Source organism: Caloenas nicobarica, chromosome 27 (assembly GCF_036013445.1).
Source record: "Caloenas nicobarica isolate bCalNic1 chromosome 27, bCalNic1.hap1, whole genome shotgun sequence".
Lineage (NCBI taxonomy): Eukaryota > Metazoa > Chordata > Aves > Columbiformes > Columbidae > Caloenas > Caloenas nicobarica.
This window is the reverse complement of record NC_088271.1, coordinates 1625098-1637403: the sequence shown is the minus strand read 5'-3', so window position 1 is coordinate 1637403 and position 12306 is coordinate 1625098. Positions and strand designations below refer to the sequence as shown.

The window sequence follows — 12306 nt, the reverse complement described above, 5'->3', positions numbered from 1 at the left end:
GAGCGAGCGCCGTTCTCCTCCCTCTCGTCCCCTGCGGGGAGAGCCGGTTCGGGCCGGTCCCGCCGCGGCCACGCCCACCATCCGGCGCGCAGCCAATGGGGAGGCGCTGCGGGGAGCGGCGGACGGCGCGCGGCGGGGGACAAGCGGCGCCGGGACAGCGGCTGCGGGAGCAGCACCGGGGCCCGGGCCGGGAGGAGCCGGTAGCCCTGCCCGGGGCACCGAGAAGCGCCAGCCGCGGTTCTTGGCCCAGGCGGAGCTTCCCGTGAGGCCGGGGGGTGCTGGGCCTCGGTCCCCGGCAGCGGCCGCCTGATAACCCCGGGGGCCGGGGTGGAGGGGCCTCTGCGGGGCTGCGGCTCCGGCCCTTCCTGGTCCCGGGAGCCGCCCCCGGGCTGACCGGGCCGTGGGAGCGCGGAGCAGCCGCGCAGCCGGGGGTGCGCGGCAGGAAGGGCCCGACAATGGGCCTCGGCCTCGGCCCCCGCCGCGCTCCGCAGGGACCGGCGGCTCCGGCAGCTCCCGCCGCCCCCGGGGCGGCTCAGCCCGGCACGTCCTGCCCGGCCGCTGGGCGACCTCGGGATCCGTGCGCCCGGTCTGAGCACAGGGACAATAATCCCGGTCACCTTCTGGCCTCATTTCCTAAGGCCGCACAGCACGTGCCTGGGCCATGTGCCGGCCCGGGTGTCACCAAACCCCCACCGTCCGCACAGCTCCGGGGGGACGTTCCGCTCCTCAGCCCGTGCCCAGGGCTGGCAGAGGGGGCAGGAGCCCCGCCAGGTTACAGAGAGCCCCGAGCAGTTTGCCAGGGCCACTGCCCTGCACAGCCGGTGGCTCAGCCGACCTCTCCCACCAGCCGGACCCGGCGCCGGTGACACCACTCGGCTGTGTCACAGCCTGGGAACCGGCACGTCCTGGCTGGTCCTGGCCCGCGGGCTCAGGGTGCGTCGGCATCAGAGCAGCCACTGCCCGGGCAGGTCCGTGCCTGCAGTCCTGGGAGAGCAAGCAGGAAAAACACCTCCCAGAGCCACACTGGGGACTTGGGGGCTCAGCAGAGCCTCACCCACACACCACACGGTTGTTCCTTTATGTACTTTATTAAATAGTTTCCAAAAAAAAACAGAAGCAGAAAGACTCAGAACTACCCCATCCCTCCCCGCTGGTTAAAAACTACAAACGGCTCATCCCCATGCACTGCAGCTGCCGGCACGTCCTGCCTGGCACCCCAGCCCTTCCCGGCGATGTCACGGTCCTTCCCACGCCACTCCACATAGACACGACTCCAGAATCATGGGAAGGTGCAGCAGGAGGGTCTTGCGAAGGCAGAATGCGGCTGCGCTCCCCCTGCTCCCGCACAGACACCACAGAGGCAGGAGAAGCTGCACGATGCTCACACGCTCCCCCCAACACCACCGCTCACAGGCAGGACATGCCCGAACCAGCAGCCACCGCCTGGCTTTGCCGTCGCTCCTCACCCAGCCAGAGGCACCAGCTCCCAGTTTCTGTGGGTTCATGAACACCTCGACACGACTTCCCCCTCCCCACCCACCCCTCACCCAGGAAGTTTATAAAATAGGGTTTGGTTTTTTTGCTTTTTCTACAAAGACAGTGGTGGGGTTTCCTTTGCAACAGCAGAACAGTGTCCCTGCGAGGTAGAGAGTTAATTTCAGGGCTGACAGATCCTAAATTCAAACCAGTTTCTCCTAGTTGAGGTAAAATTCAGTAGTTTATAGCAAGTTTTGCAATGCCGGAGGGCCATCAAGATTCCTCGTTGCCGGAGTCATCCTCATCGCCGTAACAGCTGTCTGCTTCCTCCTCCATCTCATCATCCTCATAATAGTCATCATAGAAGAGGTCTGAGCCCTCGTCTGGGGCCGGAGTCTTGGTCTTCACGCAGTACTCGGCCAGCGTGGTGGGGACCTTCACGCCGTCCCGCTCCGCATCCACCTTCGTGCCCAGGACTTGCTTCCTGAAGGGTGAGACGTGGGGGTGAGGCCAGAGCTTTGCCCACCCCGGGAGGACGCCCGGTGACGCAGCCCCAGCTCACGGGTCACCCACCCTCAGACCGGCAGAGCTCACGCACCTGATGATGTCCGTGTACTCCCGGTCCTTCCCTTTGCTCTCCTTCCACTTGCGGTACATCACGGACGCGTCCACGTTGGCTGGGGAAAACGTGTTGGGCTCATTCAGCAGCGAGATCACGCTCAGGAGGATGGTCCTGGCAACCAAACAGGAGCAGGTAAGAGCCGCAGTGAGTCAGAGCTGCCCACAGCCCAGCGATGCCACCGGTCTCAGTGTCACAGTGCGGCTGCATCCCAGGGGTTGGGGACCTGGCACTGGCACCAGCGAGGGTGGATCCAGCAGAGCCGAGCAGCCAGGAGAGCGCAGGGCTTGGGTGTGCAGCTCCCACCAGGCTCCAGCTCTTCAGTGAAGCTGCAGCCCGCACACCCTTCGCAGCCACCGGGCACCCCTACGTCCCTGCCGTCCCCCCCGCCCGCAGCTGCCCTCACCGCACGTTCTGCGTGGGGTTCCAGCGCTCAGACGGCAGCTCCCCACTCTGCGGGTCGTCCACCGGCGGGTGCAGGATGGAGATGCAGACGTCACCGGTCTGAAAATGCAAGTGAAACGGGATCCTCAGGAGCTGCTGCTGAAACAACGCCAGCCCCTTCTTTGGGTCCCCAGGAAGGGATGGCAGAGGTGACGGTCCCCGCTGTGCTGGCCGCAGCCCCAGAGAAGCGTCCGCGCTGCCGTGAGCTCGTTAGCGGCATTTCCAGTGCCAGGCACTAAATGCCAAAGGCGCCGGTGACAAAGACCGGCATTGCCACCCGGTACCGCTGCAGCAGATGGACACGTGTCCCCCCGCCTGACCGAAATGTCCCACACTGTCCCGGGCCACCCACCTCGTAGATGTTGGGGTGCCACATCTTGGTTAAGAACCTGAAGGCAGGAGGAGAATAGGGGTAGTCGATGGGAAACCGGAGACGAGCCTGCAGGGAAACAATGAGGAGAAGCGAGTGTCAGGCTGGGAGAAGGACAGGAAGGAAACCACGGATCCCCTGACACTGCCGGGAAAAACGAACGGTGCCACGGCCAGCTGTGCCGCTGCCAGGGATGGGTGACGGCCGCAGCGCCAGAGATGAGGCTGTTACCCCCTCAGAGCTCACAGGGAAGAAGCGTCAGGTGCTCAGTGCTCCGACCAACACACGGAATATCTAAAAATAGCCCGACACCACCATAAAAAAAGAGACCAAGTGAGAACTGGCCACAGCGCGTAGCTCGGATGCTAAAAATAAAAGCACATGAAGATCACGGCGCAGCCCATGGCCTCAGCGCAGCAGAGATGGCACCCACTGGCCAAAACCTGAGGGGTTCGGGCAGCCAAAAAGACCGGCCCCCCCAGAACGTTTCCTTCTCCCTCAGTTCATTACACAATAACTCAGACACTGGATCCGTGAGGGAAGGTGTGAACCACCCCGGCTCTGCCTGGCAGCCGCGAGCAGTGACCTGGGATCCCGGTGACCTGGGATCGCTCTCCACCCACAGAACAAGCCCCCATGGGCCCCATTCAAGAGGCAAAGTGCAAACGGGGCTTCGGACGCTTCTGGAATTACAGCCAGGACAACAGGCGACACCAGAGCCGTTAACAGGCTGGTGCAGAGGCACACGCGTCCTCCCCATCACCCGTGCCAGCCCCGGCACGTGTTGGGTTTATCGCGAGTCCGAGGAACCCCCAAGCACGGCAGGTCCATCCTCACACGACACCCCCTCACCTCCCAGCCTGGCCCTTTGTCCGGCTGCTCCGAGCTCTGCAGGACGAGGGGTGGGGAGAGGGAAACACGAGGCGGGGGCTGGATGCGTTTTGTGTGTGTGCGGAGCCTCAGGCAGCCCAGGGCAGCGCAAACACACAGAGCAACGCGGGGGCACTGGGCTCCGGCCAAACAGCTGAACTTGGCAGAACAACACCCTTTGTTGTGTCAGAACAAAACAGGCAGAGCAATCCCGAAGGCAGCTCGGGCAGCATCCCTGCTCTGCCGCACGCAAACAGCCCGACCGTGCCGCAGGCTGGAGGACTCGGCGCCTTCGCGCTCCTCTTCCGCAGAAAGTCCCATCCACTGCCACCTGACAGCGCCGGCTCTGGAAGCTCTCGGGCACAAAACAGGAGCATGAGCTGCTGAAAGCGTGAGAGTTCAGAGGGCCTTGTGCCAAAAGAGGCGATGGAAAAAGACTCCGCTTCAGTGAAGAGATAAAACCCAACTCCGAAGCATCGGACTCGCCGGCCACCGCTCCACGGGAACAACAAACCGCCCAGATGTCAGACACAGCTGAGCCTCGGGTGACACACACGGGTCATCCCTGCCCTGCCAGCAACAGGATGGGGACAGAAGAGCTTGTAGGGGAGGAGGGAGGGTGAGAAAGAGGAAGAAAACAGCTACACGGGTTGCACAACACCCAGGAAGAGCACGTACAGACGTACACAGGCTGCACAGTCCGGCTGCCATCTCTCCCCCTCAGACCCCAAACAAAACCACAACAGCCGCTCCCCAGCCGGCTCAAGCGTCTGCACAAGGGAATCTTTTGTCTCTTCTCTCTGGTTTGGCAGCGAAGCCCCGGATCCCCTCCCAGAGGGGGAACACTGGTGACCCAGATCCCGTTCTCGTGCACCCAGACCAGGGGCACAGCAGGGACAGGAGGAGACAGAGCCCCTGGTGGGGCCAAATCCCCCTTCTAACAAGGGGAATCTTTGCCTGATTCAGCAGCGGCCATGGTCCAGCTCTCCCTGGCCCCATCGCACCCAAGCCCAGGGCCACTTTGTCACTGTCCCCACGATCCACCTCAACCCCATCCCCAAGCCCCCTCCTTGGGTCTCTCCCCCTTCCAAAATCCCTTCCCAAGGCCTCTCCCCGCCACGCATCCCCCAACGCCCCCTGCTCCACCGCTATCCCTCCTGAGCCCCCATCTCCCACCGCACACCTCGGACCCCTGCTCCCCTCTGCCATTCACCTTGAAGTACCCGCCCTCGTAGTAGGTGTTCGGGGGGCCGAAGATGGCCACCTCCCAGTTGTACAGGTCCCCCTCGTCCACCAGGTTGACCCGGAACCCTTCCACGGGCTCCTCCTGCAGCCCTTTGAGCTCCAGCAGCAGCGCCTTCTGCGAGCTGGGCACGAGGGGCCGCGCCATGCCGAGGAGCCCGAGTAGGCCGCGAGTGAAGCCGGGGACTGGCGTAAGCGCGGCGGCCGCTGCGGGGCGGGGGACGGCGGCGGCTCCTGCTGCTCCGCGGCCGCTCCGAGCGCAGCCGCGCGGGGCACGGCGGGAGCTGTAGTCCGCCCGCGCGGGGCGGGGCCAGCGCAGGCTCCTCCTACACGGGGCACAGCCCGCCTATCAGAGCGCGCGGCCTGCGCAGGGGGCGGGGCAACCAGCGGGCCCCGCCCCGGGCGTTCTCCTCCTATCACAGCGTCCCGCCGGCCCGCGGGGGCGGGGCTTTTCTCCCGCCAGCCCCTGCGGCGCGGCGGCGGCGCCGGTTCAACCGCGTGTCCCGGGGCTCCGGCGTCCCGTGAACCCTGCCCGGCAAACCCATCGGCGATCGGGCCGGAGCGCAGGCCCCGGCTTCCCAGTCCTGCCCGCGGGAGGCCCCGCGCACCGACCGACACCCATCCGGGGGGCCATTCGGTAATAAGCACCGGTGCTTCGTGCTCCCGTACCCCCAGTCGGGCGCTGCCCCGAGCATCTGAGCCGCCGCGGTTCATCCTGCACCAAGTGCCTCCAGGCGGTACAGAAAATGGCCACTAACAAATAATAAAAAGCTTTAATGTCTTACAGTAAACCATTAATTGCACAGCTTAAATAACTAACACAGACACGTTCAAATAAATAATACACGTTTCAACACGCAACTCTGTTCAAAAGCAAACAATGGCCTTGGGGAACAGGGTTTGTCTCGTCCTGACCCGCAGCTCTGTGTCCTGAATTGCTGCAGGATCTGTAGCTTTGATCTGCAGCGATAGAGCAGGGACAGCTCATTGCCCGCAGCTCGGCTGCGGCACAGCCCTCCCGGCCAGGTTTGCTTCCCAGCCATTGCTCATTGGCTGTGTATTTAATTAAACAGTTTGCTTAATAAAATAAGGCTTTATCTCAGGCTCCAGATCAGCCCCGTATTTACCGGCAAATCCTCGCAGCGGTAGGTGGATAAACATCACCCCCGCATCACAGAGAGCTGTGAAATAAACCCCAAAACAGAAACAAAGTTCCTGCTGAAGCTGCAAGACACGACACGGCCAGGGCTGGGAGCAAATGTGGGATGTCTGCAATTCCAGCTCCACATTTACTTCGTTCTGGCTCATTTTTCTGACTAACGCTGCCAAACAGCTCACAGCTCTCCTTGCAAATCCCCAGTTAACACCTAAACAAGATTTGCCAGCAGCAGCCGGATTGGAGGAGTCGAGGTGGGAGAGGTGCAGGGAATGGGGACGCGTCCAGCGCCGTCATCGGAACACGGCGGGGAGCGTGGAAACAGGGGATCTCCCATCGGCAGAGCCGGGTTCTCCCGGCAGTGCCCGACCAGCCGCGGTGCTCACCGTCCGGCTCAGTGCCAGCTACGGGGCCCCTTCGCACCAACGGCTCCGTGGGGCACAGGGGGTCACGGCGGCTGGCGTCACTCAATGGGCTTCACTCTGGCGACGAACAAGGCGGTGGCTCTGCGCAGGAACTCCTCCCGGCTCATGGCGCTGCCCCGCTGCCGCTCCCGCAGCGCCCGGTCCATGGCCAGCGCCAGCCGGTCGGGGCCCAGCCGGGATCCGGCCTCCAGGAAGCGGCCGGGCCGGGGCCCGTGCCCGGTGCCCAGCGCCTCCTCCAGCGCCCGCAGCACGGCCTGGCACACCCGCCCGTCCGCCGCGCCCGAGCCGCCGCCCAGGACGCCGAACAGCGCGTCGGCCTTGGCGGCGAACTCGAGCAGCACGGAGCAGGCCAGCACGCCGTACCGGAACACGGGCAGCGGCACCGCCTCGTGGTCGCGGCACCGGACCCGGCCCAGCAGCGCCGCCGCCGCCTCGGCGGGGGCCGCCCCGCGCTGGCAGATGCGCCGCAGCAGCTCGCTGTACAGCCGCCCGTCCACGCCCGCCTTCCGCCGGCGCCCGCCGGCGCCCAGCACCTCGTAGGCCGCGCCGGCGTTGCTGTCGAAGGCCGTCCTGTCGCGACAGGCAGAGACAGACGCGCGGCCTCGCCCCCGCCCCACCCGAACTACAGCTCCCGGCGTGCCCCGCGCGCCCGCCCGCGGCCGCGGGGCGGCGGCCCCCGCGGGGCACGCTGGGAAACGTAGTCCGCCGCCCGCCCCCCGCCGCCGCCGCCCGCACCTGTGGGAGTGGTGGGCCAGGCGCACGTACCACAGCGCCCGCGCCAGGCGCTGCGGCGGCCCCGGGAGCTCCGCGGAGGCCTCGCCCGCCGCGCCGGGGCTGCCCAGCACCAGCCGCTCGAAGTAGTCGGCCAGGAAGGAGACGGGCTCTTCGGGTCGCGCCTCTAGCACCTTCAGCAGCGCCTCCCGCACCATGGCGGTGACCCCGGCCCGCAGCAGGAAGTCCGCCTCACTCCCCAGCCCGCCGGCCGCCGGCCGAGCCGGCTCCGCCAGCCCACTGCCCGCCGCCGGGGCCGGGGCGGCGGCCGCCCGCCGCTTCTCGTACGCCGCCATCTTGGCTGCGGGCGGCGAAGGCCGGTTCCGGCCATTTTGGACCGCACTTCCGCCGGGGCAGGAAGTTCTCGCGCCGCCATCTTGCACACTGGCAGCCAATCGGTGGGCGGGAAGGCTGACGGGCGTGCTGCCATTGGGGGAGGCCGCCATCTTGGGCATGGGCAAAAGAACCGCCCTGGCGGCTGTGACGCCGCGGAATGTCCCGGCCGCCATGGCTACTCCGGGCAGGTGCTCCGCCCTTAGTAACGGGACGCGCGTCGGTCGCTCCCGGTGACCCGCCCCGGCCCGGCCGAAACGGCGCCTGCTCAGCGTTCAAACCGAAACAGCCCTTTATTTTGCCCCCGCGCCGCCGGACGAGGCCCCGCCCGCGCCCGCGGGGTGTCCCGTACCCTGCCCGGGGCTGCTCCATCCCCTCGGCCACCGCCCTCCTGCCCACCCGCGTGTGTGCTGGGACCCCCAGGGCCGGACCCCCGCGCTCAGCACCGGCCGCGATCCAGCCCCGTGCCCCCCAGCCCCCGGTGTCCCGGGGCGTTCCCGTCTCCCTGCACCCGGGGCCTGGGCAGCTTCTCCCCCTACGGCCCCGGACACGGGTGACACCGTCACCGGCAGCTCAGGGGGCTTGGGGGCCCAGGCGGGGGCTGCTCTGCTGGGGCTCCCGGCAGCTCCGCGCCCTCGGACCCGCTGGTCCCGGGGCAGCCGGGATCCAGCAGCTGCTCCCCATCCCGGGGCCGTGACCCCCGCAGGGAGGGTGACGCGGGGACGGCTCCAGGGGCAGCCCCCGCTCCTAGTGCAGCTCGTACCGGGACCTGAACCGTTTCCACAGGTGACGGGACACAATGCAGGTCACGATCAGTCCTGACAGCGACACTGTTGTCCCCACAGCGATGGCAGGGCCTGTGTCCAACGCATCTGCAGAGACACAAGAAGGACGTGGTGGGAAAACCCCCAGCACCCAGCGGCACTGACACGGCCAGGCGATGCAGGCACAGGGGGGACGGCTGCGGCCACCACTCACCATCCGACACCATCAGCTGCAGAGTGGCCACCGGCGAGCGGTGGCCGTGCAGGACGCACTGGTAGCGGCCCTGGTGCCAGGGCTCGGCACGGTCCAGCTGCAGCATGGAGCTGCTGCCCGCCGCCTCCTCCCGGTACTGCCCGAGCCCCACCGGGGTCCGCAGCCAGCGCACGGTGACGTTCCCGGGGCAGCGCGCGCGGCACTCGATGCGCAGGGCCCTGCCCCGCGTCCCACGGGGCGGCAGTGACCAGATCTGCAGGCTGCAGGGGGGCACCGTCTCTGGGGACAGCTCTGTCCCCTTCGCCGTGTGGGGGCTCGCGGTGCTGGGCAGCGTGGCGGTGGCAGGGCTGGTGACAAGTGCCAGGGCAGCAGGACGCTCTGCGGATGGGGGCTCAGTGGCAGCAGCTGTCCCCAGGCTGGTCACAGCATCGGGCTCCGGCAGGGAGGTGGCCGGGGCTGCGGTGGGGTCACGGGTGGGGACACTGGGCTCTGGGGACAGCACTGTGGTGGCCACAGGCCCGTGTGTGCTGGGGCTCCCGGTCGTGGCTGCTGCTGTCCGGGGACTCTCTGTGGAGGTGGCCACGGCCACCGGCTGCTCCGTCACAGCTGCGGACACAGCAGGTCACAGGTGGCCTCGCCGCAGCGCAGAGCTGGGAAGAGGCCTCTCTGGTACGTTGTCCCTATGGGGTGACAGCCCCCTCCGTCCACACTGCCCAATGGCCGCGTCCTTCCCCACGCCACAGCACAGCCCGCCTGGGCAGTGAGCGGGAGCAAACCGGCACCAGCGCACAGCGGCCAGGGTGGGGACAGGGAGAGGAAAAGGGATGGGGACAAGGATGGGGACGGGGATGGAGACAGGGATGGGGATGGGGAAAGGGATGGGGACAGGGATCGGTACAAGGATGGGGACAGGGGTTTGCAGAGCAGTGCAGAGTGGCAGCTACTCCGTTCCAGCCAAGCTATTTCAAGCAGTGCAGGGAAGGGGGGATTGTCTCCAGCGCAGGGACCCATGTCGCCTGGCACTCACCCCCAGCGCTCGCCGCCAGCGATGCCACCCGTGTGAAGTTCTCCTTCCCCACACGCAGTGTCACCTCGCACCTGAACTCCACCCCTTCTCCCACCTCCTTCCAAGACACCGGCAGCGTGGACATGATGTCAAACAGCTCCTCGTCCGTCTCAGTGATGTCCAAGTCCTTCTCCTCGCCCAGCGCCCGGTCCCCACGGTGCCAGGCGAGCGTCAGCCCCTCCAGCGGGTACACGCCGTGGGCCGAGCAGCGCAGGGCGCCGGGCGCCACCTCCAGCCGCAGCGTGTCCGGGAGGGCTGTGGGGCAACCGCGGCGTCAGGTTTGTCACCGCTGCCCCGCAGGGAGCAAGGGACAGGCGGGGGCCACTCACCGTAGACCCGCAGCTCGACCGTGCGCTGGTACTGCCGCCCGCCGCAGGTGCCCTGGCAGATCTTTTTGCCCGCCGTGGCGACCGCGGCGCTGCCGACGTGCAGGACGCTGTGGGTGGGGAAGGAGGTGACGCTGCCTGGGTGGGTGTCCAGCCCCCGCCACTGCACCGTGCCCCCCGTGCAGCCCAGGGAGCAGTTCAGCCGCACCGAGCCCCCGTACGGCACCACCGGCTCCCGCGGCTCCACCACCAGCTCCTCACCGGGATGGCCTGCGCGGAGGAAGGAGGAAACCGCGGGGTTTGGGGAATGGGACAGACACTAGAAACTGGGCGCCTCTTCCCCATTTGCTGAGAAATGGACGGTCACACTCAGGTTTTGCGTGTGTGATAATCCCATCGCCCCGGGAAGACACCGCTTGTTAGTGATGGGACACGGCACCTGCCGGGGTCAGCAACAAGGGGACCCCGGGCAGAGCAAAGAGCCGCGGGTGACACGGGGGGCTGGGGATCGGGACGGCTCTCAGCCCCCCAGCACTCACCACTGCAGCCCCACGGCGAGACGAGGAGGAGGAGGAGGAGAGGAGCCGGCTCCATCGCTGGGCAGGGCAGCCGCATGGGCTGGTTTTCCTTCTTTCCCTCCGTCCAGGGAGCGAACGCCGCACCCGGAGCCGTGTCCGTCTGTCCTCCAGCCCCATCCTCAGCCCTTCTTAAGCTCCGCAGGACCCGCCCCCACAGCCTCCCCCGGGCCCCTCGACCTCCCAGCCCCAGGGGTATTTCCAGAGGGAGGTTCCTGATTTTATTCCAAGTTCGGCTCTTGCACAACACCCAGTGCCGCAGCCGAGGGCCGAGTGACAGCCCCGGAGCCAGGGAGCCCCTGGCCCAAAGGGTCCCCGTGGGGCTGCAGGGGTCCCCGTCACCCCCAGGACGTGGCCGAGGTCCCGTCCCTTCCCCGGGTCTCCCCAGACTCCACCATCCCCTGGGAGCCCCTGGCGAACCAGCCCTTGTCATGCCCCAGGCACCAGCAGCTGAAGGAACCGCCGCGGGGCTGGATGGGGTGTCTGTCTGTCTGTCCGTTGAGGGGCTGTCTTGGACCCCTGCCCCAAAAGCAGGGCCAGGATGGACGAGATGTCCAGCCTGGGCTCAGCAGAGCTGCAAACAGCTTCTATTGCCAGAACAGGGTGTTTTCAGGGATGAACGCAGGTGTTCCTGGGAGGGTGGGTTTGATGGTACAGGAGCGGAAAGTGTCGCCACGTGGCAGGTTTGGTCACAGCCCCAGTGCCGGTTCTCTGATCGGGCAGCTCTGGCATCGTCTCCTCTCTCCGACCCAGCTCTCCAGGGAGAGATGGGCCCAGTTCTGCCCCATCCCATCCTGCTGGGCAGCAGCCGAGGCTGAGATGGTGCTGAAGGGCCGAGGGGGGCACGTTCGAGCCCCGCACCCCCCGTCGCGGGCGGTGGAAAGTCGGCGCGGGACGCAGCCGTTTCCCATCTGGGATCTCTCCGGAGAGGAGCTCCGGGCATCGGCGTCGCGCATCCTTTCGGGATGCCGGGTAATCAATCCTCGGAGGGAAGTGCTCTGTCAACAGCCGCCATCAAAAGTGCACATTCAGCTGAAGCCGGGTGATTAATGGCTCCGGGGTTTTTGTTCCTTCCATCCTGTGTTAACAGAGCCGCTTCCCGGAGTTTCCAGCGGCCGCGGAGCCCCCGGCCCAGCCCTGGCTGGGACACGCGTGGCCGGGACACCCGCGCGGTGCCGGGTTTCGCTTTCCCGTCCCGCTCCCGCAGCCCCGACCGCACGAGGCCGCGGTGACGGGCGAACAGAGACCCCGGCGGGGATGATGAGGGCGGCACAAGCCGCACACCCACGGTGGTTTGCGGACAGGAAAGCACCAAGCGATGAGCCGCTTCACTGCGGGAAGGATTGTTCGTAACGTCACCAAGTGAGAGTTTGAGGAAGGGAAACGCCGCCCTCACAGACCACGCTCGCTGCTGCGGGATTTCGGGCCAGGAGCGGCAAAACACAATTAAAAAAAAAAAAAAATCGATTCCCCAAGCCCTGGAAGGTGCCCTTGGCCGGGTCTGGAGCAGCTTCCAGCAAGGGCTCTCAATGTGACGATTCAGGTGGGAAAAGAAAAACCCAATAAATCAGCGTCTGAACCAGAGTCGAGCACTTATGGAGCATCTAGACCTGTTAAAAAGCAGCTTTTTCCTGGTTGTCAGGAAATTAATAGCT

General features: G+C 66.3%; 3 protein-coding genes across 3 annotated transcripts; all 3 read right to left on the bottom strand.

Annotated features, from left to right (window-relative positions):
• Positions 1–1069: 1069 nt before the first annotated feature.
• Positions 1070–5304, bottom strand: CDC34 (cell division cycle 34, ubiqiutin conjugating enzyme). Its single transcript, XM_065652295.1, has 5 exons — positions 4993–5304; positions 2892–2978; positions 2502–2599; positions 2075–2209; positions 1070–1960 (listed from the first exon to the last, which is right to left on the bottom strand). Exons 1-5 carry the CDS (start codon positions 5167–5169, stop codon positions 1750–1752), a joined length of 708 nt encoding a protein of 235 aa, XP_065508367.1. The 5' UTR covers positions 5170–5304; the 3' UTR covers positions 1070–1749.
• A 500-nt stretch (positions 5305–5804) lies between these two features.
• TPGS1 (tubulin polyglutamylase complex subunit 1) lies at positions 5805–7687 on the bottom strand. Its single transcript, XM_065652301.1, has 2 exons — positions 7338–7687; positions 5805–7172 (listed from the first exon to the last, which is right to left on the bottom strand). Exons 1-2 carry the CDS (start codon positions 7667–7669, stop codon positions 6641–6643), a joined length of 864 nt encoding a protein of 287 aa, XP_065508373.1. The 5' UTR covers positions 7670–7687; the 3' UTR covers positions 5805–6640.
• A 766-nt stretch (positions 7688–8453) lies between these two features.
• On the bottom strand, positions 8454–10670 carry MADCAM1 (mucosal vascular addressin cell adhesion molecule 1). The gene is made up of 5 exons (XM_065652842.1): positions 10616–10670; positions 10080–10346; positions 9712–10005; positions 8685–9290; positions 8454–8578 (listed from the first exon to the last, which is right to left on the bottom strand). The coding sequence occupies exons 1-5, from the start codon at positions 10668–10670 to the stop codon at positions 8454–8456; spliced, it is 1347 nt and encodes a 448-aa protein (XP_065508914.1).
• Between the last annotated feature and the right edge of the window lie 1636 nt (positions 10671–12306).

What these genes read in the sequence shown, in the direction of transcription:
- CDC34 (XM_065652295.1), bottom strand. Translation starts at nt 5,169, where the DNA reads ATGGCGCGGCCCCTCGTGCCCAGCTCGCAGAAGGCGCTGCTGCTGGAG. An exon ending in ACGAGGGCGGGTACTTCAAG is followed by an intron (nt 2,979 to 4,992) that starts GTGAATGGCAGA and finishes GTTTCCCTGCAG; the next exon opens with GCTCGTCTCCGGTTTCCCAT. An exon ending in GAGTACACGGACATCATCAG is followed by an intron (nt 1,961 to 2,074) that starts GTGCGTGAGCTC and finishes CTCACCCTTCAG; the next exon opens with GAAGCAAGTCCTGGGCACGA.
- TPGS1 (XM_065652301.1), bottom strand. Translation starts at nt 7,669, where the DNA reads ATGGCGGCGTACGAGAAGCGGCGGGCGGCCGCCGCCCCGGCCCCGGCG. An exon ending in CTGGCCCACCACTCCCACAG is followed by an intron (nt 7,173 to 7,337) that starts GTGCGGGCGGCG and finishes CTGTCGCGACAG; the next exon opens with GACGGCCTTCGACAGCAACG.
- MADCAM1 (XM_065652842.1), bottom strand. Translation starts at nt 10,670, where the DNA reads ATGGAGCCGGCTCCTCTCCTCCTCCTCCTCCTCGTCTCGCCGTGGGGC. An exon ending in CTCGCCGTGGGGCTGCAGTG is followed by an intron (nt 10,347 to 10,615) that starts GTGAGTGCTGGG and finishes TCCTCCGCGCAG; the next exon opens with GCCATCCCGGTGAGGAGCTG. An exon ending in GGTCGAGCTGCGGGTCTACG is followed by an intron (nt 10,006 to 10,079) that starts GTGAGTGGCCCC and finishes GTTGCCCCACAG; the next exon opens with CCCTCCCGGACACGCTGCGG.